The sequence below is a fragment of the Notamacropus eugenii genome, chromosome 5 (genome assembly GCF_028372415.1).
Source record: "Notamacropus eugenii isolate mMacEug1 chromosome 5, mMacEug1.pri_v2, whole genome shotgun sequence".
Lineage (NCBI taxonomy): Eukaryota > Metazoa > Chordata > Mammalia > Diprotodontia > Macropodidae > Notamacropus > Notamacropus eugenii.
The window spans coordinates 5735079-5759998 of record NC_092876.1 but is presented as its reverse complement, the minus strand read 5'-3'; the positions used below and the strand labels follow the sequence as shown (position 1 = coordinate 5759998).

Genomic DNA, 24920 nt, shown 5'->3' with positions numbered 1-24920 from the left:
GTGGTAATGGCATTTTCAAATGATTGATTCTGCCCATTTAAGTTGGAAGACTTTTTTCTTTCTCTAGAGAAATAGATTATAAATTAGTTTACTTTCTATCAGTGGAGCTAAGATTATATATTTGTGTATATGTGTATGTGCCCACAAATAAATAAATAAATATGTGTCTCTTTGTTTCATTCAGATGAAGAGACCAGGCTTGAAACGAGGGGGATTACTGAAAAAGTGAGCATTTCTGTGGAAGAATCACAACAGCAAAGATTCATGAATGATGGTCACTGTGACCTCAGTTTGAGAGAAGCATGTGATTCTGATATCAAGATCAAGACAAAACAAAAGAGCCACTTTGAATTTTGTAAAGATGGAAAGAGTTTCAGAGAATGTTCAGTGCTAATTCACTGTAAGAAAATGACCTCAGGGAATGACTGTTCTCAGAAGAGTAAATGTAGGGAATACTTTACTGAACAGGTAGAACTTTTTGAGTCTCATGAGAAACCTGCAGAAGTGCAGACTTATCAATGTTATGAATGTAAGATGACCTTCAGCTTGAATTCAGACCTAATTAGACATCAGAAAAGTCATAGTGGAAACATACTTTTTATGGGAAATGATGGTGAAAAGGGTTTCTGTCATAATTCAAAATTCATGGACCAACAGAAAATTGACAATGGAAAGAAACATGAATCTAATGAATGTGGCAAAGCCTTTAAGCAACACTCATCTCTTATTCAGCATCAGAAATTTCATATTACTGAAAAGCCACATAAATGTACGGAATGTGGAAAGACCTTCAAGCGACAGTCATTCCTTATTTCCCACCAGAAAATTCATACTAGAGAGAAATCTCATGAATGTGGTAAAGCTTTCAGTGAAAATGCATCCCTTATTTCCCATCAGAGAGTTCACACTGGAGAGAAACCTTATGACTGTAATCATTGTGGAAAGACTTCAGATGCAGTTCTAGTCTTACTAAACATCAGAGAATCCACACTGGAGGGAAATCTTATGAATGTAACCAATGTGGGAGGAACTTCAGACAGAGCTCTAGTCTTGCTGAACATCAGAGAATTCACACTGGAAAGAACCTTTATGAATGTAATCAGTGTGAAAAGACTTTCACAAATGCATCTAATCTTGCTCTACATCAGAGAATCCACACTGGAGAAAAACCTTATAAATGTAATCAATGTGGAAAGACTTTCAGATTTAGCTCCAGTGTTGCTGTACATCAGAGAATCCACACTGGAGAGAAACCTTATGAAAGTAATCAATGTGGGAAGACTTTCAGATGCAGCTCCAGTCTTGTTCTGCATCAGAGAATCCACACTGGAGAAAAACCTTATGAATGTAATCAATGTGGAAAGAGTTTCAGACAGAGTGTCAGTCTTGCTCTACATCAGAGAATCCACACTGGAGAAAAACCTTATGAATGTAATCAATGTGGAAAAGCTTTTAGACACCGCTCTAGTCTTGTTAATCATAAGAGAATCCATACTGGAGAGAGACCTTATGAATGTAATCAGTGTGGAAAGACTTTCAGAGAGAGCTCTGATCTTGCTGAACACAAGAGAATCCACACTGGAGAGAAACCTTATGAATGTAATCAGTGTGGAAAGACTTTCAGAGGAAGCTCCAGTCTTGCTCAACATAAGAGAATCCACAGTGGAGAAAAACCTTATGAATGTAATCAATGTGGAAAGGCTTTCAGATTCAACTTCAAACTTGTTTTACATAGAATGATCCACACTGGAGAAAAACCTTACGAATGTAATCAATGTGGTAAAACCTTCTGGCAACAGTCATCCCTTAACTCCCATCAAAGGACTCATACTGGATAGAAATCTTATGATTGTAATGAAAGAAGTAATTTAAGTGGAGTGTAAAACTTGTTCAGTCATTTTTCAGTTGTGTCCAACTTTTCATGACCCCGTTTTGGATTTCTTGACTAGAGTGGATTTGCCATTTTCTTCTCCACCTTATTTTAAAGATGAGGAAACAGAGGCAAACAGGTTAAGTGACTTGTCTGGGGTCACACAGCTGGTAAATGTCTTTGGCCAGATTTCAATTCAGGTACTTCTGACTCTCCTGGCACACTATCTACTGTGCCTAATAGCTGCCCTTATAACCCTTTTTAGACATCAAAAAATTCATTCTGAGGACAAGCTCTATATTGACTCAATGTGAGAAGACCTTCAGTCAGAAATTATCTCTTTCTTTGCATTAGAAGACTTATAGTGAGCACATGCGAATGTCCTCAGCAAGGATATACCTTTTGATGTATGAGGGACATACCTAGACATCAGAATATTCACATTGGAAAGAAGGCATATGAAAACAGTGATTGTGGGAAAGCCTTGACAATGGAGCTCATACTTGACTGTACATTGGAGAGTATATGCTGGTGGTAAAACTTAAATGAGGAAAGACCTCTTGCTTCAGTACAGATGTAATTAGATGTCCCAGATTTCATACTGTGCATAAATCCTATAAATATAATTAATTTTTCTCTGAAATATTGTTGTTTTTCTGTACTCCTCAATAATATTCCATAGCATTCATATACCTTAATTTCATCAGCCATTGCCCCAGTTCATTAATATTCACTTGTTTCTAGTTCTTTATTGACATAAAAAATTCTGGTACAAATATTTTGGTAACAGTTGGACATTATTTCTGTAATGATTTCTTTAGGCTAGTAGGGGGTACAATGGGTAGATTGCTGCTATTGGGGCTGCAAGTCAGAAGATAAAATTCTTTCTCTGACACTAGTTTTGTGACCCTGGGCAAGTTATTTAATCCATTTCTTCCTCAGTTTTCTCCATCTGTAGAATGTGTTTATTAGGAAGTGGAGCTAAGGTGGCAGAATAATGGCAAGGACTCACCTGGTCTCTCCCAAATTCCCCTCCAAACAACTTTAAAATAATGCCTCACAAACAAATTCTGGAGTGGCAGTACCACGAGAAGTACAGGGTGAAATAATTTTCTAGCTCAAAACAACTTTGAAGGTCAGCAGGAAAGGTCCATCTAGTTGGGGTAAGAGTGAAGCATACTCCAGCTCAGGCTGCGCCCCAGCAAACCAAGAGCAGGCCTCTGGGACAACTGTATCAGTAGTGCCCCAGATCCTCCTTTCAGCTTAGTTCATAAGTGGTAAGAGAATTGAGAACTGGTCAGAAGGGGATTAGACTCTTTGCTGATACTGAATACAGGACTGTATTGTATTATTCAGGGTTACAGGTCCAGGGCAAGGAGGATCACTAGTAAACTAGAGCCTGCAGCTTCAGGGGAATGGAGCCCCTGATTATAGTTCCAGGGCTAAAAAGAATGCTTTTGGTGACTCCAACCAGGGCACAGGCCAGGAGAATAGTAAACACACCTCTACTTATATCATACCACCTTGGAAGTACTTAAAACTTAAAGAGCCCCAGAACCAGCTCTGAAAAAAGTGTCACAAAAATCTGAAGTTTGGGACAGTGCACCCTTCATCCCAGGAACAGAGCCCAGCTTTAACATAAAGTTAAAAGTCAAGAAAGAAGTTGGAAAAGTGAGCAAACAACAAAAACAACTTAACCATAGAAAGTTACTATAGTGACAGGGAAGATCAAAATACAAACTCAGAAGAAGACAGCAAAGTAAAAGTTGCTACATCCAAATCCTCAAAGAAAAATGTGAATTAGTCTCAGTCCCAAAAAGAATACCGGGAAGAGCTCAAAAGGGATTTTTAAAATAAAAAAAAAGAGGTAGAAGAAAAATTGTGGAAAGAAATGGCAGTGATACAATAAAATCATGATGAAAGAGTCAACAGCATGGTAAGAAGGCATAAAATATGCAGAAGAAAATAACACCTTAAAAAATGAGTAGGCCAAATAATTTAAAGGCACAAAACTTCACTGAAGAAAAGAAATCCTTAAAAAGTAGAACTGGCTAAATGGAAGAGGAGGTTCAAAATCTCACTGAAAAAAAGAATTTGGAGAGGAGGAGCCCAGATGGTGGAGTAAAAACAGGAGCTCACTTGAGCTCTCCCCCAAACTGCTCCAAATAGCTGTAAAAATGACTAAACAAATTCTAGAACAGCAGAACCCACAAACTGACAGAGGGAAACAACTGTCCAGCCCAAGGCAAGCTGGTAGGCTGATGGGAAGGGTCTCTCGCACGGGGCTGGGAGCAGAGCACAGTCCAGCATGGGCCTCATGCCAGCACAGAAGGGATAGAGCAGGCCTCAGGGCATTGAATCACCAGCAGCTGAGGTGATTTCCAGACTTCTCAACCCCAAAATGCCAAAGACAATTTAGAAAGTGGGAGGGCTCTGTCAGACCTGGGGGAGAGAGCAGTTGAGCAGAGGAGGATTGCAGGGATCACTTTGCTGGCTCTGAGGCAGGATTCTCTTGCTTTGCCTTGCTTGGATCTGAGTTGCAGTCCTGGGATGAAGAGGAGCACTGGTGTGGGGAAGCTTGTGGCTGCAGTGGAGAGGGAATCCTCCTCACAGTTCCAAGGCAGAAAAGAGTGCTTGTCACTCGCAGACAAGAGCTTAGGCCAGGGGATTAGACACTCTCCTTTGATCTTACAACCTTGGATGAACTGAAAATTTACATGTCTCTAGAAATATCTCTGAAAACAGCTGCACAAAATTCCTGAAGCTTGGGACAGCACGCTCTCTTCTCTAGAGGCAAGTATTACCTTAACAAAGAGTTAAAAAGTCAAGTATATTGACTGGGAAAATGACCAGAGGAAAAAACCTCAGACTGTAGAATCTTACTTTGGTGACAAGGAAGATCAAAGTATACAAGCAGAAGAAGACAACAAAGTCAAAGCGCCTACAGCCAAAGCCTACAAGAAAAATATGAATTGGCCTCAGGCCATGTAGCAACTCAAAAAGAATTTTGAAAATCAATTAAGGGAAATAGAGGAAATATTGGGAAGAGAAATGAGAGTGATGCAAGACAGTGATGAAAAATGAGTCAACAACTTGCTAAAGGAGACACAAAAATGCTGAAAAAAATAACACGTTAAAAAATAGATTAACCCAAATGGCAAAAGAGGCATAAAAAGCCAATGAGAAGAAAGCTCACTGAAGAAAATAATTCCTTCACAATTAGAATGGAGCAAATGGAAGCCAATGACTCTATGAGAACTCAAAAAATTATAAAACAGAACCAAAAGAATGAAAAGATAGAAGACAACAAAAATAGAAGACAACAAAATATCTCATTGGAAAAACCACTGACTTGAAAAATAGATCCAGGAGAAAGAATTAAAAAATTTTTGGACTACCTGAAAGCCATGATTAAATAAAGAGCCCAGACATCTTTCAAGAAATTATCAAGGAAAACTGCCCTGATATTCTAGAACCAGAGGATAAAGTAGAAATGGAAAGAATTTACTGATAACCTCTTGAAAGAGATACCAAAAGGAAAACTCCTAGGAATTTTGTAGCCAAATCTGAGAGTTCTCAGGGAAAGGAGAAAACATTGCAAGCAGCCAGAAAGAAACAATTCAAGTATTGTGGAAACACGATCAGGATAAGACAAGATCTAGTAGCTTCTATGTTAAGGAATTGCAGGGCTTGGAATATGATATTCCAAAGGTCTAAGGAGATAGGATTGAAACCAAGAATCACCCACCCAGTAAAACTGAATATAATACTTCAGGGGAAAAAATGAACATTTGGTGAAATAGAGGACTTTCAAGCACTCTTGATGAAAAGACCAGTGCTGAATAGAAAATGTGACTTTCAAATACAAGACTCAAAAGAAGTATGAAAAGGTAAGCAAGAAATAGAAATCATATGGGACTTATTAAAGTTGAACTGTCTATATTCCTACATGAAAAGATAAAAAAAGAATTCCTTTTTTTAACTGGACTTTTTTTTATTTTAAATTTATTTTTAGTGTTCAAAAATTCACTTCCTGAACTTTTTAGTTTTAAATTTTTTTCCCCCTCTCTCCCCTCCAACCTCAAGATGGTGTGCAATCTGAAACAGGTTGTACATATACATTCACATTAAACATTTTCACATTAGTCATGCTGTAAAAAAGAATCAATGGGAGAAATCACAAGAAAGAAGAAACAAACCAAAAGAAAAAAGAGCTCACATAGTCTGCTTTGACCTGCATTCAGACTCCAAAGTTCTTTTTCTGGATGTGAATAGAATTTTTCATCATGAGTCTTTTGAAGTTGTCTTAGATCCTTGCATTGCTGAAAAGAGCCAAGTCTATGAAAGTTAGTCATTACACGATGTGGCTTTTACTGTGCACAACGTTCTCATCGTTCTGCCCATTTCATTCAGCATCAGCTCATATAAGTCCGTGTTTTTCTGAAATCTGCCTGCTCATCATTTCTTATGCAATATTCCATTGCATTCATATACTACAGCTTATTTAGCCATTCCCTCGTGGATGGGCATTCCCTCAGTTTCCAATTCTTGTCCACCACAAAAAATATTTCTGTATATATGGGTACTTTCCCCACATTTATGATCTTTTTTGGGATTCAGACCTAGAAGTGGTATTGCTGGATCAAAGGGTATGCATGGTTTTATAGCCCTTTGGGCATAGTTCCCAATTGCTTTCCAGAATGGTTGGATCAGTTCACAACTCCACCAACAGTTCATTAATGTTCCAGTTTTTGCAGTCTCCTCCAGCATTTATTATTTTCCTGTTTTGTCATGTTAGCCAGTTTGATAGGTGTGATGTGGTACCTCTTGATTTGCATTTCTCTAATAGTGATTCAGAGCATATTTTCATATGACTATAGATAGCTTTAATTTCTTGATTTGAAAACTGCCTGTTCCTATCCTTTGACCATTTATTAATTAGGTAATGACTTGTATTCTTATAAATTTGAAAGAATTCTTTAAAAATTACAATTGGGCAGATGAGGTATCAAGAAACAATAAAACAAAACTAAAAGAATGAAAACATGGAAGACTGAAATATCTCATTGGAAAAACAACTGACCTGGAAAATAGATAAATAATAAAAGAGGATACAAACAGGCAGTTTTTAGATGAAAAAATTAAATCTAAAGTCATAAGAAAAAATGTTCTAATTAACTATTAATTAGAAAAATTACATTAAAACAATTCTGAATTATCACTTTACCCCATCAGAAAAAAGATGACAAATGTTGGAGGGGATTTGGGATACTAAGGCCCCGTTCATGGAGTTGTGAATTCATTCAGTCATTCTGGAGAGATTAAAAACAAAAAGAAAAGGACCTATGAACCTGTATGTACAAATATATAGTAACTCATTTCTGGGTGGCAAAAAAATTGGAAATTAAGGGAATGCCCATCAATTGGAAATGACTCAGTAAGTTCTGGTATATGATTTTGATGCAGTACTATTGTGCTATGAGAAATGATGAGCAGGATGCTCTCAGAAAAACTTGGAAAAGGCTTACATGAATTGATGCAAAATGAAGTGAGCAGAACCAGAACATTGTACATAATAGTAGCAATATATGATCCACGGTGAATGACTTAGCACTACAGTGATACAAGTCAAAGGATTTATGATGAAAAAATGCTATCCATCACCAGAGAAAGAACTGATGGGAGTCTGAATGCAGACTTTTTTACTTTATTTTCCTTTTTTGCATGTGTTTTCTTTCACATTGTGACTGATATGGAAATGTTTTGCATGACTTTACATGTGTAACCTATTTCAAATTGCTTGCCTTCTCAGTGAAGGGGGAGGATTAGGGGAGAGGGGACAAATTTGGAACTTAAAGCTTTTAAAAATATTAAAAAATATTTTTACATGTAATTGTGAATTTAAAAAAAATGTGTATACTAATAACCCCTACTTCTTAGGGATGGTTTGTCCTGTTCAAAGTCTAGAAAGGAGGCCTTTGCTGTTGGATTATAGCATATGTGGAGGGGGAGTAAGATGAAAGATGACTGGAAAGAGAGGAGAAGGGCAGATGAAAAAGGCTCCTAACAGCCCAACAGAGGGCTATATATGTCATCCTGGTGCTAGGGAGCCATTGAAGTTTATTGAGGAGGCAATGTCATGGCCAGATGTAAGCTTTAGGAAGGTTTATTTGGCAGAGTTTATTTGGGTAGAGCATTGACTGGTTTAGGGAGAGAATCGAGATAGTGAGACCAAACAGCAAACTTTTTCAACACTGCAGGTGTAAGGTAATTGGAGTCTGAACCTAGAAGGTGGCTGTATTGGGAGCTAAGGGGGGATGTATGTGAGAGATGTTACCAAGGTGGGGTCAACAGGACTTTCCAAAAGACTGATATTGGCACAAGGCACCTAGTAGTACAAGAGCTGGGAGACAGTTTGGGAGAGATCTTAATAGGAGATAAAACAGGGTAAATTACTGAAGAACAGACAAGGGAGAAAAAGGCTGGAGAAGAGAACAGAGAAACATCTATCTGACATAATATAACCCCTTCAGCCTCAGGGAAAACTCAAACTGAGAGGGAAGTTTTTCTCCCCTTCAGTTTTCTGTGGGGTGTTCTGGCTAACTGAGGAAACAGAGAGGTAAGAGGGACATTCCCCTCCCCCCACATCTCTATAAATTCAGATGCTTGGAAAATAGATTAAATTTGTGTCTCCAGACAACTGACTTTTAAAATGACTACAGCAGTGAAAGTTTTAAGGAAGCTAAGCACTGCAGTGCCCAAGGAAGACCATCAATGACCAATGGTGAAACACATTTCCCACCACTTGACAGGAAGGTGATGGTTCAGAAACTTAATGAGACCTTGATCTGCAGAGAAGACCAAGGAGCAGATCTGCTCTGCTTGACTCTGATTGACCAGGAAGGAGAAGTTGGTGAGAGTGGGAGAGAAGAAAGATCCCAGCTCTTTTGGTTTCTAGCATGTAGAGAGATGAGTGACAATTCCAACTTCTCTCCAAGTCCTGTTCTCACCACCTCTATCTTTACAGAACTTTTCTCCCTTTATAGACTTGTCCAAGGTCACACAGGGTGTAAGGGTCAAAGACCAAATTTAAAACGAAGTCCTAGGACTCTAAAGCCAGTATCCTTTCCATTGTTGTACAAAAATTGAGGGGATCAATTGAAGTTTTGTTTGCTTGCTTTTAAGAATGTGGGAGCCTGCAGTTGACAAATGGTCAAAGGATATGAACAGGAAATTTTCAGATGAAGAAATTAAAGCTAAGTATAGTCATTAGAAAAAATGCTCTAAATCACTATTGATTAGAGAAGTACAAATTAAGACAACTCTGAGGTACCACCTTACACTTATCAAATTACCTTATATGACAGAAAAGGAAAATGGTGACTATTGCAGAAAATGTGGGAAAATTGGAACATTGATGCATTGCTGGTGAAGTTGTGAAATGATTCAACTACTCTGGAGAGCAATTAGGCTGTACCCAAAGGGCTATAAAACTGTGCATACCCTTTGACCCAGTAATATCACTTCTAGATCTGTTTCCTAAAGAGATCATAAAAAAGGGAAAGGAACCATATGTACAAAAGTATTTATAGCAACTCTTTATGTGGTGACCAAGAATTGGAAATTGAGGGGATGCCCTGATGGGGCAATGGCTGGACAGTGTTGTGGTATATAAATGTAATGGAATTCTGTTGTGCTATAAGAAATGATGAGCAGGTAGATTTCAGAAAATCCTGGAAAAACTTCTGTTAACTGATGCTGAGAAGGGAAGAGAACCAGAACATTGTACACAGTAACAGCAGCATTGTTCCATGATCAACTTTGATAAGCTTGGTTCTTCTCAGCCATACAGTGATCCAAGACAATTCCAAAAGACTCATGAGGGAAAAGAGTAGCCATATCCAGAGAAGAACTGTGGAGTCTGGATGCAGACGGAAGCAGACTGTTGTCACCTTTTGTTGTTGCTTCTTCTTTCTCATGGTTTTCCCCCTTTTGTTCTGATTCTTCTTTCACAACAGGACTAATGTGGATGTGTTTAATGACTGTACATGTGTAACTTATATCATATTGCTTGCTGCCTTAGGAAGGAGAGAGTGGAGGGAGGGAGTAAAAAGTTTGGAACTCAAAATCTTATAAAAATGAGTGTTGAAAACTTTCTTAACATGTAATTGGAAAAAAAATACTATAAAACCAAACAAGACAAGACAAGAATGAGGGAGCCTGGAAAGAATTAGGAGCTTGCATGATTGTTTTCCCCCTTCTCAGCTAACCTCCTTGAAAAAATAATATGGGATTTGGGGGCTCTTATTTCCTCTCCTCTCACTGTCTTCTCAATCCTCTCTAACCTGGCTGCCATCATTCAACTGAAACTTCTCTCCAAAGATACCAGTGATGTTGTCCCTTGCTAACTCTCATGTCCTCTTATCAATCCTCATCCTTCTTCACTTGGCTACCTCATTTCACAACGCTGACCACCTTCTCCTGCATTTCATCTGCTGTCTCGGTTGTCATGACATTGTTTTCTCCTGGCTCTCTATCGACTACCCCTTCTGAATCACTTTTATTGGTTTTCCTTGCGCTGTTGGTGTCTCCTAAAGCTCTGTCCTGGACTCATTTCTCTTTCCTCTAAGCACTCTCATTTGGTGACCTCCTTGACTCAATTCTCTCTATGTTGATGATTCTCAAATTAATTTATCTAGCCCAAGTCTCTCCTCTTTCATGGGGCAGCTATGTGGCTTAGTGGATAGAGCAGTGGACCTAGAGTCAGGAAGACATGACTCCAAATCCTTAGATGTTTATTAGTTATGTGACTTTTGGTAACTCACTTCTCTTTGCCTTAGTCTACTGGAGAAGGAAATGGACAATATGGTCCATGGGGTCACAGATTCAGACATCTTAAACAACAAGTATCCTTCCTTATCTTAAATGCCCTCTAGGACACTTTAAAATTGTTGCCCTGGAGGTAATCAACTCATCTTTAATGACTCTCCCTTGATAGTTTTACCTTCCTTAACTAGTCACTGGGCTGGGCTATCACCAGTTGTCCTAACTTTTTTCTCTTGCCTCTGGACTCCTATGACACTGGAGGAGTCAAGCAGATGACTGCACAGCTCTGCCTCACTTAAATTCCCAGCCTGGTGATGTCCTTGATCCTCTTCAATCACAAAGGATGAATGAAATGTCAGTCAGGCTAAGCCCACCCCTCGAAATGCAGAGAAGTCCAAGATGAGTTGAAGCCAGGAATACTTTATTAGGAGGAAATTCAGACACTAGTGAAGTAGAATCAAAGTACAAAGGAGCCCACTCTAGAAGAGGCAGGGCCAATTTATGCTTGAAAATTAAAAAGGGGAAGTTCAGGGAGGGCTTAGGGGAGAGTTTTCCTCCCAGGAACAGGTAGGACAGAGAAGCAGAATACTCTGCAGGAACAGTTGACCACAAGGCTGGTTTAAGCCAATTTGAGGCCAACAACTCAGCAAGGTCATGCCACAAACACCTGCAAAGGCTTCTGGGAGTGAGTAAAACTTTTGACTACCTGCAGACTCCTGATTGGCTCCTTTCAGTAAACAAACTGACTCCATGTCTGGTAAGGTAACATAGGAAACAGACTTATTAATCTTGGGGGCAATCTCATAAACAAGCAATCTCACCTATGATTATGAGAAATCAGAGAAAAAGAACCAAGTTATGTCTCTACTAGAAAACCTAACATATGACTACTACATATAGACATTTAATCAAGACTTTTGAGAAGAAGTTGGGGGAAGGAGTGAAGGAGGAAGTAATAAAGGAGGTTGAGGTTATTATTGTCCAGTTCTTTCAGTCTTGTCTGACTCTTCATGATCCCATTTGAGGTTTTCTTGGCTAATACTGAAGTGATTTGCCATTTCCTTCTCCAGCTCATTTTACAGATCAGGAAATTGATACAAACAGGGTTAAATGACTTGCTCAGGGTCACACAGCTTTGAATTCGGGAAGGTGAGATTTCCTGACTCCAGGCCCCAAGCTCTGTCCATTGTACCACTAGGAGGATGACTTCAAGGAGGAGGAGTGGATGCCAGAGGAGGTGAGGAAAGAGAAAAGAGAAGACTTGCTGGCCTCAACTTGAGCTGGCTTCATTACTGAATACTCTCAATGTGAGAGTTAGAGAAGGGAACTTATTCCTTAAAAGAAGAGACTTCCTTTTCCTCAGTAGGACTTGGGGATGGAGGCCAGAGACAACCAAGGGGATTCTGATGTGTCATGTTTTCGAAATGTATTTGACTGGGGTAGAGAGACTGGAACGGAAAACAAACCAAAGATTAGCTCACTGTTGTGGGGAGGGGAGGAGAAGAGGGGCAGGCTACATTTTATACTGAGGGCACTAGGACCTCTTAAGGCTTTGGTTAATGCTAGGGTTGGCTAACTAGCCTTGGGGTAGCCAGATGCTGAGACACTGAGCAGCTGCTTAGTTTTTACAGGATTTCAACCGCCAACCACAAACTCCATCATCCAAACCCATGAGGCTGCAGAAGTTCACTCTATCAAAGCTGAGAACTCCCAGGCAGAGGAGACCCCCAGATCCCCAGGGCAGAGACAAAAGGACAAACTCCAGACCCAGAGAGTCTCATTCTTTACAACGCCCTACACTCAAAGTCTCCCCACTCGCTGAAATCACTAGATGTCAAACTTAAGATGTTTCCCAGAAACCACTAAGTTCAGTCTGATTTCTTTTTGGATGAAAAAATGGTGGTTAATGGGCTTCCTGCTCACTCCAGGGCAGAGCTTTCATCCATCCATCAGTCTGTGGGTCCACTCCTTGGTTCAGTTTGTCAGTCAGGAAAATAGGCAGTGGCAGCAGTGGCAGTGGCCACAGCAGTGCCTACAGTTACAATTGATTCAGTGACTACGGAGAAATTCAAGGAAGTTTCGGACCCAGAACCAGAGTGAGGAGGGGGTGGGTTTCCAGGTCACTTATCCTCTTTGCCTCTTCTGCCTATTTTTGTAAAGATTCTGGGTCTGGAAGGCAGCATGGCCCGAATTCCAAGTGACAGCCTAACTGGGGCTGGGGATAGGATGAGGGGACGCCTGGGGCTTAGGGCAAACTGTGGCTGTCTGCTCTACTAGAAAGAACTGGAGATATTTCTGGGAAAAGATGGCAAAGGTTAAGCTGGTCCTTTGATCCTTAAGCCAAGAGAACCAAGCCCTGGAGGCTGGAGTCGATCCCTGAAGCCTCCTAGTGGGGGCGGGGAGGGGTGTAGGGAGTGTTCAGGGAGGACTGGGACCTTTGGCGTGATGGCTGCTGAGCCCTTTCCAGGGCTCCTTCCACCTTTGGTGTCTTCATGTTCTGCCTAACTCTCACCTGTGGCTTCAAGAAGCTGCAGCATGCGCAGCAGCCACATGCTGGCAAACCTTTTCCACAGATGAGCCAAACCAGGTTGAGGGTAACCAAGGGTTCTCAAACCCATTGGCTAGTGAGGGAGGTGTCTACCCCAAGCACGTGAAGACTTCATCTAGTGGAATGGGTGGATGAGAACATTTGTTCCAAAGGCCATGAAGGCAGATGAAGCAGGCGGTGTGGAGCACTTAGAGCTTGGTTATACACCAAAGACGCCAAGGCCATCCACTGCATCCTGAACCATCGCCAGTTGCCTTGACTCTATCCTGCCACTGGACTATGATGAATCTGGAGGAGAGAGTGAGTTTGACAACTTCGTGCAACTCTGCCTCACTTAAATCCAGTTTACGCATGGATCGAAAGATATCACCCATCCTAGAGAGATGGGCTGAACACTTCTATAGTGTTTTCAACAGACCATCATCAATCAATGCTGAGGCAATTGACCATTTATCTCAGACTGAAGTCAATCCCTCCTTAGCTGAACTTCCAACTGAAGAAGAGGTTTTGAGGATCATTAGACTCCTTTCATGTGACAAAGTACCTGGTGCTGATTCTATTCCAGCTGAGATTTACAAAGTAAGGGGACCATTGCTCATACAAAAGCTGACTGAAATTTTCCAGGTTATATGGCAAGAGGAGATTATGCCCCAGGAGTTCAAGGATGCCTCCATTGTCCATCCCTATAAAGGTGAATGGGATAGATTGTCCTGCAACAATTACAGGAGGTCTCTCTCTTACTCATTGCTGGCAAAATTCTTGCTAGAGTCTTCCTTAATAGGCTGATCCTTCATCTGGAAGATGGCCATATACCTAAGAGCCAGTGTGGCTTCAGAAAGGACTGAGGAACAGTCAATATGATGTTTGCTGCCTAACAACTTCAGAAGAAATGCCGGGAACAGAACAGAGGTCTGTACACGTTTGTAGATCTGACCAAGGCCTTTGACACAGTTGTGAGGGCTTATGGAAAAAATATCTCAAAATTTCATTGCCCAGAGAAGTTCATTAATATTGTACATCAATTTCATGATGGCATGTTTGCCTGGGTTCTGGATAGTGGACAATACTCTCGTGCCTTCCCAGTCACCAATGGAGTGAAACAGGGCTGTGTGCTTGCTCCCACGCTTTTTAGCATGATGTTTTTGGTCATGTTGTCAAATGTTTTCAATGAGGATGAACTTACTGATGGTAAGTTCTTCAATTTGAAAAGGCTACAGCCAAGACTAAAGTGGAGGGAGGGTTGGTGCATGATTTTCTGTTTGCAGATGATTGTGCACTCAATGCAGTCTCTAAAGCTGAGATGCAACAAAGTATGGATCAATTCTCTGGTGTCTGTGCTAATTTTGACCTAATAATTAACACCAAGAAAACATAGGTGCTCCATCAGTCACCACCACACCATCCATACATGGAACCATAGGTTACAACAAATTGAGAAGTTTTGAATGCTGTGGATAAGTTCACTTACCTTGATACTGTACTTTCCAGGGATGTACACAACGACCATGAGGTTGATGCATGCATTGCCAGAGCTAGCTCAGTGTTTGGGAGGCCCTGAAGAAAAATTTTGGGAGAGAAGAGGTATTAGACTGACTACCAAACTGAAGGTATGCAGTCGTGTTGACCTCATTGTTGTATGCCTGTGAAACATGGACAGTCTACCAGCACCATGCCAAGAAACTGAATCGCTTCCATTTGATTCTGAGGATCACCTGACAGGATAAGGTACCAGACACTGAAGTCCTTGCTTGAGCTGAACTGCCAAGCATTCAGACTATGCTTCAGAGAGTGCAACTCCCATGGGCTGGCCACGTTGTTTGAATGCAAAACATACGCTTGCCAAAAAGACTTTTGTGGAGAACTCATATGGGAGAGGTGATCACATGGTGGTCAGAAGAAGCGATATAAGGACACTCCCAAGGTCTCTCTCAAGAACTTTGGATTTGATTGTGCAACATGGGAGACACTGGCAAAGGATCGCTCAGAATGCCATGCCCCCATCAGAAAGGGTGCTGTGCTCTACAAGCAAAGCAGAATTTGACAGCACAAATTAAATGTAGGATGAGCAAATCTGGAGCATCCACGCCAAATATTCATACGGACTATCTGTGCCCAACCTGTGGTAGAGCATTCTGAGCTTGTATTGGTCTGATCAGCCTCAGCTGGACACATTGAAACTTCACTTATCATGGTGATGTCATTTTGGTCCTCTTTGAAAACAAAGGGCAACAACCATTTCTCTGGCCCCAGGGCCCTCCTGCTCACAGATTTTAAACCTGACCTTGATTGGGCAAATCAGGCTCTGAGCTCAGGGGATCACAGGGAGGACGAGGGAGCTCCTATCAGAAATTGGGGGTGGAGGGTTGTCTGGTGTGGTGAGCTCCAGGTCCCTGGTCTGAGAACGAAGCTGGGGCCTCAGGGAGCCGGACTATGTGGGAGGGTGAGTGCTCTGGGCACTTTCCCAGTCAGGAGAGGTGCACAGCAGCTGAAATGGGTATTTCTGACAGGAGCAAAGAAGGATGGAGAAAGAGGTTCAGAAGTGCTGAGTCTGAGAGCCTGGAGAAGACAAGTGAAGGCATTCCTCCTAGTGCCTGCCCCAGTGAACTCAGGATTTGAGAAGGATGTGGGGTGGATGGTCCCGACTGGGCAATAGTTTCTAGGGGAGAGGCTCCCAAGTCGTTTCATTTCTGCTCTCCTTGAGAATGTTGGGACCAGTGGGAGGGGAGGTGGGGTAAGAGTGAAGGGAAACTATGTCTGGGGGGGATTCTGACATGGACAGAGAGACTGAGTCTGCAGGAATTGTGTCCTGGGGAAGGCAGATCTTACAATGGAGGGGGGCAGGGAGAGGATGTGTCTGAGAATCATCAGTCATCATACTGACTGCTTCCTAGGACACCTGTGAGGGGACACAGCTCTGAGGGGAAATGGGTGCTCGGGGTTTGGGGGACTTTTGTCCTTGGATTCAGGGTCTGGGAAAGATGAGCAGCAAGAAGCTGAGTGGCTTCCAGTGGCCTGCAGTCACTGCACCATCCAAGGGCTGGGGGAGGGGCAGCTCTGGGGCTCGCCGACCTGAAGGATGGAGCTCCTCCCAGGAGCTCTCCTCCCAATGCCCAGGAACTCTCCTCCTGGTCAGTGTAACCCAACAGCCCCCATCCTATGGAGAGCCTGGGTGGGGCAGAAGTAACCAAGTAAGCACAGCCTGGCCTTGCCCCCAGGAGTTTCCAATCTAAATAGAACCAATCACTCTACCATACAAGCACCTGTGATACATCAAACAGAAGTGTGAACAAAGTGCTATTTGAGGCCTGTGGATAGAATAATCATTTCCAGATGAGGTGACATTCATAAGATGGGGACAGTTTTTTTTTCCTATGGGAGTAGGAACTGTTTCTCAGTTATTAACAATTTGGATGGAGGGAAGCTATGCAGACTTAGGGACTTGTCTAAAGGGGAAATCAGGCACTTTCCTGCCTCTAGGGGTGACTGTTTTCCTCAGTGAAATGAATCTCTGGTCCTTACCCTCATTTAGTATGAGGGAGGAATTGATCCTTTTGGAAGAAAAGTCTTTTCATTCCTCTATCCATAATGACCTGGGGACTCCACAAGACATTCAGACTGTTAGAGGGACTTTGGAGATAAAACCTTTCTTTACAGTTAAAAAGATGAGGCCCAAAGAAGGGATAGGATTTGCTCCTCTTCCAACATTAGTAGCAGAAGGAGATTGGACCTGAGGTCTTCTGCTTCTTGATGGAGGGACGGTGAATGGGACAGTTTGGCTGCAATCAAGAGGGCTTGAGGGGCACTGGTGGGACATAAAGCTGGGAGGGCAGGCTGCTGCCCTATCATGGACAATGAGTCCTCAGGGGGACAAAGTGCCCAGTAAGTCAGTGGGGCCACACGCTGTGAGCTGGTCCCCCAGCTCAGCAGGGAAGCCTTCAACACAGTCAGCTGGAATCGTAATAGGGACACCTCATACAGTGGAGAGAGCTAGGGGAGTGGACACAGCGTCTCTTGGTCTGCCTTTGTCTCCCTTCCTGCTCACAACTTTCTTACCTAAAGATCTTCACTCTTTTTAAACTGCTCTCCTCATTTCCCTCCTCTTTGCCTTGAGGCCCAGCCTCTGAATGCTGGCTCCTAACTTTCATTCCCCTCTCCCATCCAGAAGTGAGCACAGGGTGCCATTTAGTCTCTCAGGGTGGGGGGAGTCAGGAAACACTTCCTGTTTATTATATTCACTGTCAGCTCCCTGACCAGTCATGTAGTTAATGAACAAGCTCTTGCTGCCTGCCCAGCTGTGTAGGTAAGGATCCTGGGCTGTACATTGGCTTAGAAAACCACATATGAACATTATTTACATTTTATTGCATCTTTATTTTGTAAAATAGTTCCCAATTCCATTTTATTTATTTTTTTAAATTAATTTATTTATTTAACTTTTAACATTCATTTTAACAAAATTTTGGGTTTCAAATTTTCTCCCCTTTTATCCCCTCCCCCCCAAAACACCAAGCATTCTAATTGCCCCTATGACCAATCTGCTCTCTCTTCTATCCTCCCTCTCTGCCCTTGTCTCCATCTTCTCTTTTGTCCTGTAGGGCCAGATAGCTTTCTATACCCCTTTACCTGTATTTCTTATTTCCTAGTGGCAAGAACATTACTTGACAGTTGCTCCTAACACTTTGAGTTCCAACTTCTTTACCTCCCTCCCTCCCCACCCCTTCCCTTTGGAAGGCAAGCAATTCAATATAGGCCAAATCTGTGTTGTTTTGCAAGTGACTTCCATAATAGTTGTGTTGTATAGGACTAACTGTATTTCCCTCCATCCTATCCTGCCACCCATTTCTTCTATTCTCTTATGATCCTGTCCCTCCCCATGAGTGTCGACCTCAAATTGCTCCCTCCTCCCCAAGTCCTCCCTTCCATCATCCCCCCCACCCTGCTTATCCCCTTATCCCCCACTTTCCTGTATTGTAAGATAGGTTTTCATACCAAAATGAGTGTTCATTTCATTCCTTTCTTTAGTGGAATGTGATGAGAGTAAGCTTCATGTTTTTCTCTCACCTCTCTTTATCCCTCCACTAATAAGTCTTTTGCTTGCCTCTTTTATGAGAGATAATTTGCCCCATTCCATTTCTCCCTTTCTCCTCCCAATATATTTCTCTCTCACTGCTTGATTTCATTTTTTTAAGATATGAGCTGATCCTCTTCAATTCACTCTGTGCACTCTGTCTCTATGTGGGTGTGCATGTGTGCATGTGTGTGTGTGTAATCCCACCCAGTACCCAGATACTGAAAAGTTTCAAGAGTTACAAATATTGTCTTTCCATGTAGGAATGTAAACAATTCAAATTTAGTAAGTCCCTTATGACTTCTCTTTGCTGTTCACCTTTTCATGCTTCTCTTCGTTCTTGTGTTTGAAAGTCAAATTTTCTTTTCAGCTCTGGTCTTTTCATCAAGAATGCTTGAAAGTCCTCTATTTCATTGAAAGACCAAGTTTTCCCCTGAAGTATTATACTCAGTTTTGCTGGGTAGGTGATTCTTGGTTTTAGTGCTAGTTCCTTTGACTTCTGGAATATCCTATTCCATGCCCTTCGATCCCTTAATGTAGAAGCTGCTAGATCTTGTGTTATCCTGATTGTATTTCCACAATACTTGAATTGCTTCTTTCTAGCTGCTTGCAATATCTTCTCCTTGACCTGGGAACTCTGGAATTTGGCCACGATGTTCCTAGGAGTTTCTCTTTTTGGATCTCTTTCAGGCAGTGTTCTGTGGATTCCTTGAATATTTATTTTGCCCTATGGTTCTAGAATCTCAGGGCAGTTTTCCTTGAAAATTTCATGAAAGATGATGTCTAGGCTCTTTTTTTGATCATGGCTTTCAGGTAGTCCCATTATTTTTAAATTGTCTCTCCTGGATCTATTTTCCAGGTCAGTTGTTTTTCCAATGAGATATTTCACATTATCTTCCATTTTTTCATTCTTTTGGTTTTGTTTTGTGATTTCTTGGTTTCTCATAAAGTCATTAGCCTCCATCTGTTCCATTCTAATTTTGAAAGAACTATTTTCTTCAGTGAGCTTTTGAATCTCCTTTTCCATTTGGCTAATTCTGCTTTTGAAAGCATTCTTCTCCTCATTGGCTTTTTGAACCTCTTTTGCCAATTGAGTTAGCCTATTTTTCAAGGTGTTATTTTCTTCAGCATTTTTTTGGGTCTCCTTTAGCAGGGTGCTGACCTGCTGTTCATGCTTTGACTTCATCTCTCTCATTTCTCCTCCCAGTTTTTCCTCCAGCTCTCTAACTTGATTTTCAAAATTCTTGTTGAGCTCTTCCATGGCCTGAGCTCATTGGGTGGGCTGGGATACAGAAGCCTTGACTTCTGTGTCTTTGCCTGATGGTAAGCATTGTTCTTCCTCATCAGAAAGGAAGGGAGGAAATGCCTGTTCACCAAAAAAGTAACCTTCTATAGTCTTATTTCTTTTCCCTTTTCTGGGCATTTTCCCAGCCAGTGACTTGACTTCTGAGTGTCCTCTCCACACCCACCTCACCTCTGGATCCTCCCAGCCAGCACTTGGGGTCTGAGATTCAAATGCTGCTTCCCAGCCTCAGGTCTTTGTGCGGGGGTGGGGCTGCTATTCAGTGTAAGATTAAGTTCAGGTGCTCAAGTGGGGGCAGGGCCGCCTCATGGGCTCAGTTCCCTCAGTGGGTTTATGCAGAGACCTTCAACAATGGATCCAGGGTCCTGCCTGCTTGGGGAGCCCTGGTCTGCTCCCACCTCCGCTTCTGCCTCCCGAGGGGGCCTGAGTTATGGGGGCACCCCACTCCCCTCTCGACCCACCAAAGAGACCCTCTCACCAACCCCCGTCACCTGTGGGTGGAGGGACCCGTGCGGCCGCTGGAGATCCCATCCCTGAAGCCTGCTCGGATCTGCTCGTCTTGGTGCCGTGGCTGCAGCAGGGCTGTGCTTGTCTCCCAGTCCACGGCGCCCAGTCCGCGGCGCAAAGGACCTTTTGCGAGAGGTTTGCAGGTCCCTCTGGAACAGAAATCTCCTTCACTCTAATGTTCTGTGGCCTCTGGTGCCGCAGAATTCGCAGTCAGTTGCTATTTACAGATGTTCTATGGGTTGTGAGTTCGGAGCTATGTGTATGGGCGTCTTTCTACTCCGCTATCTTGGCTCCGCCCCCCCAATTCCATTTTAATGTGCTGTATTTGACACCAGGTCTAGATGATTAAGTTCCAAGGATCAGTTCATCCAAAGGAGAAAGAGGAAGTCTAGAATTTCTGACTTTTTTCATCTTCCTCATTTCCCCCCTTTTTCTTTGGGTTACTCTTTGTTGAGGCAAAGTTTCTTCCCTTCTTGTATTTCCTGGGCCAGCACAATAGTCCAAACAAATCTGGAAAATTAGGAAGTGGTGGCAGGTCTTTTAGAGGACCCCTGGGTCTTTGGGGGTGGGATACTATGGGACCAGGGATTCTGGTTTCCCCATAACAAGGATTAGTTTTCCCTAAAAGGCCACAAAGCTGTCTCTAGGATTCATTGGTTTTTGTCTCCCTTGAAGTGGCTTCCTGGTGACCTGAGGGCTCCTAAAGTCCCTTCCACAGGGAGTTGTGGCTCCTTTCACATGGTGGCTCCTTTGGAGTCACCATGCCCTGTGCTGTTGACCAGACAAGTTTCCACCTGGATAGGAGAGGAGTCCTATCCACTGATAACCATTTCAGATCATTTAAACCCCACTAAGGACCAAAGCCTGAACTAATCATCCAGACATGCTGTGCTCTCTGAGTGAACTAAAACCCCACTTTCCTGTGTCAGCAATTAGAGGACCAGATGAGGCTGAGCAAGTGCATTCTTCCTGCTTGTAAGCACTGAAGGACAGGAAGTCTGGGGACAGGACCCTGGATTGAATAGTGCAACTTTTATCTTGGTATCCTATGGACATATGCTCTACAGGGGAAACACAGATGTGCTGGGATTGTAATTTCAAGGGACACTTGGTCGATTTTCCTGTCTTATTGTATTGACAATCTATTCTACTAAGAAATTTCCTTTCTCATGCTATAGGTAAAAATATATGGAGCCTATACATTTTGAGTGACACAGACATCCTGAGTTGGGATTGTTCTAAAACATATAAAAGCCTTCTCATCCTTTTATCAGTCAGTCAGAATTAAAGCTCTGACTCCTTCTATACGTTCCCTAGCTTAAGGAAATGAGCAACATGAATTTATAGATCCCCTTGCCTGTTGGTCTCTTTTAACCAAACTTATAGATGGACGCCAGAAAAGTGTCACTGTGTCCTTGGGGCATCTCCCTGCTGTGTTAGGGCAAAGTCAACCTTTCTTTAATGTTGAGTGATTTGTGAGGGTTTCATTCCATCCCAACATTGAAATTGAATCAGCTAGCTGTTGTTAAGCACACCCTTACCAGAAAGAGGGGACCAGATCCTGAATAGTTGGGGAAGCATAAGGATGCCAGGAAAGTGCAGGGAATCACTGAAAAGGAGGAAAAGATCAAAGCGAGGCCTTTTGTCTCATTTCTTTCCCTGATGACCTCTTTGTCCTATTATCTCCTCCCTTTGTCCTTGCTCAGAGTGGTCCTAGTGAACTGGGCTCCTGACAGACTGAGCAACCCAACATCAACAAAGCTGTGGCCTTGAATCTGGCTTAGTCACTGATTCCCAGCCTGCAGCCCACAGGAACCAGTGGTAGCTTTGATTTTTTGGTAATGTTCATGTATCTTATTTTGAACTTGTGAAATAAAACAAACTTTTACACAAAATAGTTGAATGAAAAAAGATACTTGGACATGAAAGTGCAAGTCTATTATGTACAAATTGCTATTCCTAGTACATATTTAATAAAGTTACCATATAATTGTTTCCCTTTTTTCTTCCCCTCCCCCACCCTAGAGATAGATACCATTAGACACAAATGTGTGTGTGTGTGTGTGTGTGTGAGTGTGTGTGTGTGTAAGATCATTCTATACAGACTTCTATTCATCAGCTCTTTCTCTGGATGCAGATAGCTTCTTCCTTGATCAGTACCCTGTAGTTAACTTAGGTATTTATAATAGTCAGAAAGACTTAGTCATTCAGAGTTGTTCTTCAAACAACATTGTTGTTGGTGTATACAACGGTTCTGCTCAGTTCCCTCTTCATTATTGCCTGCAGGTCTTTGCATGTTTCCATTATTTCTTATAGCACAGTAGGATTTCATAATAATCATATATCACAACTTGTTCAGCCATTCCCCCATGGATGGGCATCCCCATGACTTCCAGTTCTTGGCCACCACAAAGAGAGTTGCTACAAATATTTGAGAACATGGAGGGTCTTTTCCTTTTCCACAACCATCTTTGGAAAAAGTCCTGGTATTTCTGGGTCATAACTTATCGATGAATTGATTGGTTAGTAGTTATTGTCTCTCATACATATATATGCACACATAGGTATCAGTGTATATACATACACACACACTCATATATAAGAAAGTGCCTAAGGGCACCTAACATACAGGTGTGTTTTCCCCATCATTCTGATACTAGGAAACAAGTCTAGTTCTCAATATTGTTAGAGCCTACAGGATTCTTACTTATCAGTTAAATGCTGAGACAGCTTATCTGAAAAGATTGGTCAGTATGGTGCTACTGACTTGGTTAACTTGGCCAAAAATTAATGCACCCACATTTACCTAATGATATGTTCCCTGACCACTTCTATTGCTGTTTCATCTACCACCTAGATCAGGAAATCTTAACTTGTTTGTGTGCTACTTGGCGAAGCTTTTAATAAATGCCTTCCCAGAATGCTTCTCTGGTTGTTGAAAATTTAAGTCAAAGGAATGATTACATTTCCATTAGGAGTGAGTCAAAATAAAGATGTATTTTTTCCCATCCAAGTTCCCAGACCCCCTGACAATTCTCATCAAATTCCTCAGGGGTCAGTGCACCTCAGGTCAAGAACCCTAGACACAGATAAACAAATGTAACTTCGACTTTGAGGCTGAAATCCCCTTCTCCCTGGAAAGCCTTCCCTCAGTGATCCCAGACTAGCTTTTCTGAACGCCCATGGCTGACCTCGCCTGGGGGGGGAACGGCCCGCAATCCAGGTCCTGGCGTACAAGGAGTCCCTGGGGGTCGGGAGCCCGGGGTTGAGGCTGCAGGGAAGGAAGAGAAGGGCCACAGGGGGCCTTGAGTGCCGAGCACACTCGGGGGCAGCCAGGTGGTACCAGTTCTCTCCAGCGTCTCCTTCCCCACCTCCAGGTGCTTCTTCACGTAGAGGTCTCCGTGTCCGGGACCAGGTAGTCCGGCCTGGCGTAGTAGTATTGATCAACCCCGCGCTTGAAGGCGAACTGGGGGACACCTCGCAGCCATACACGTTCTGGACCCTGTGAACTCCTGCCCCGTCCCGGGCCCCGGAGCAGGGCAGTCAGACTTCCGCTGACTCCACGACGCACCCCCCAACCCGAGACTGCCCCAAAGCGACTCCTTCAGCTCCTCCGTCCCCAGTGGGAGCCGCAGGTGACCGTGGGACGGCTCGGTCCTGGCCTCCCCCACCGAGGTCCATGCCCTCACGTCAGGCACCTCCCGAGCTCTGGTTGAAGTAGCTGCACAGGGTCTGCAGGGTCACTTGGTAAGCCTAGGCCTTCGCCCTGGAGGTCGGCGTGTTCCGTTCCCACTAGCCTGGGTCCACCAGGCCCACGTGCACCATCCACTGCGCCCACAGTTCCATCCTCTGACTCCCGCTGTCGCTGTCCAAGCGCACGAAGTGCTGATCGTCCACGCAGCGCACGGAGGGGAACCGCGGCTCCTCGAGCTCGGACCCTGCAGTGGCGGTGTCGAAATACCTCAGGGAGTGAGAGACTGAGACCTGGGGACCCGGCCCGGGATCAGGGCAGTGACCGCGTAGACTCCACCCCCACGGCCACTGGTCTGCTGCCAAACCCAGTGCGTGATCCATGACCCCACCACACCCGCTCTCAGGAGATGCCTACCTACGATCAGCATCCCAGCCCCTCGGCCCCCAAGGCTGCTAGCACGCTGTGAGGGGATGTAGTGATTCTCGAGATTATAGCGCTTTGAGATCAGCAAAACGCTTTCATTAACAACCCAGGCAGGTCCTAGTGCCCCTTCGTCTAAACCTTGCCCCCTCTCCCGGCCCTCACCTCTAGTCCGCGGCCAGGGTCTCTCAAACTCCGCACCCTCAGGCCCCCACCTTGTGTCCTCACCTGCCACCACCCTCTTCCCTCCCCCACAGTTCCCCCGATCTTACGATCCTCCCTGAAGCTCTTAAACAAAGCTGCTGCTGGTTCTCCGTCCTCTCTCTTGGATGTGGGGGCTCTCGGACAGCTATGCCCCTTCTTAAGGCCCCAGGGCTGTCGCTCCCATTCTCCCTCCAGGCACCTCGGCCTCAATGCCCCTCCTCACCCTCCCAAACTAAGAAACTGACACCAAGCCCCCTGCGCCTTCCTGCCAAGCCCAGCTGAGGGGTGGCCGGCTTCTGGTCCCGGGGCACACACGCACATTCAAGGCTCCATCCTTTCAGCACCACCTTGAGAAACTGGTTCCCTGGGACCCCCCCTCCCCCCCACAGGCTGGGGTCGGAGGAGCTTTCTGTCGCAAAGGCGGCCGCTTCAAACTATTCCCTCCTTCCCTGCCCATGTCTCCAGCAGGGCCAGGGGCCT

The 24920-nt window shown here is 43.5% G+C and overlaps 1 protein-coding gene across 1 annotated transcript in view; it reads left to right on the top strand.

Annotated features, from left to right (window-relative positions):
• LOC140508234 (uncharacterized) overlaps positions 1-9909 on the top strand; it is a 56138-nt gene extending 46229 nt beyond the window's left edge. The window contains 2 exon segments of the mRNA XM_072616024.1: positions 704-943; positions 946-9909. Coding sequence (XP_072472125.1) covers positions 704-943; positions 946-1883 — 1178 coding nt within the window. The 3' untranslated portion in view covers positions 1884-9909.
• Positions 9910-24920: the final 15011 nt, after the last annotated feature.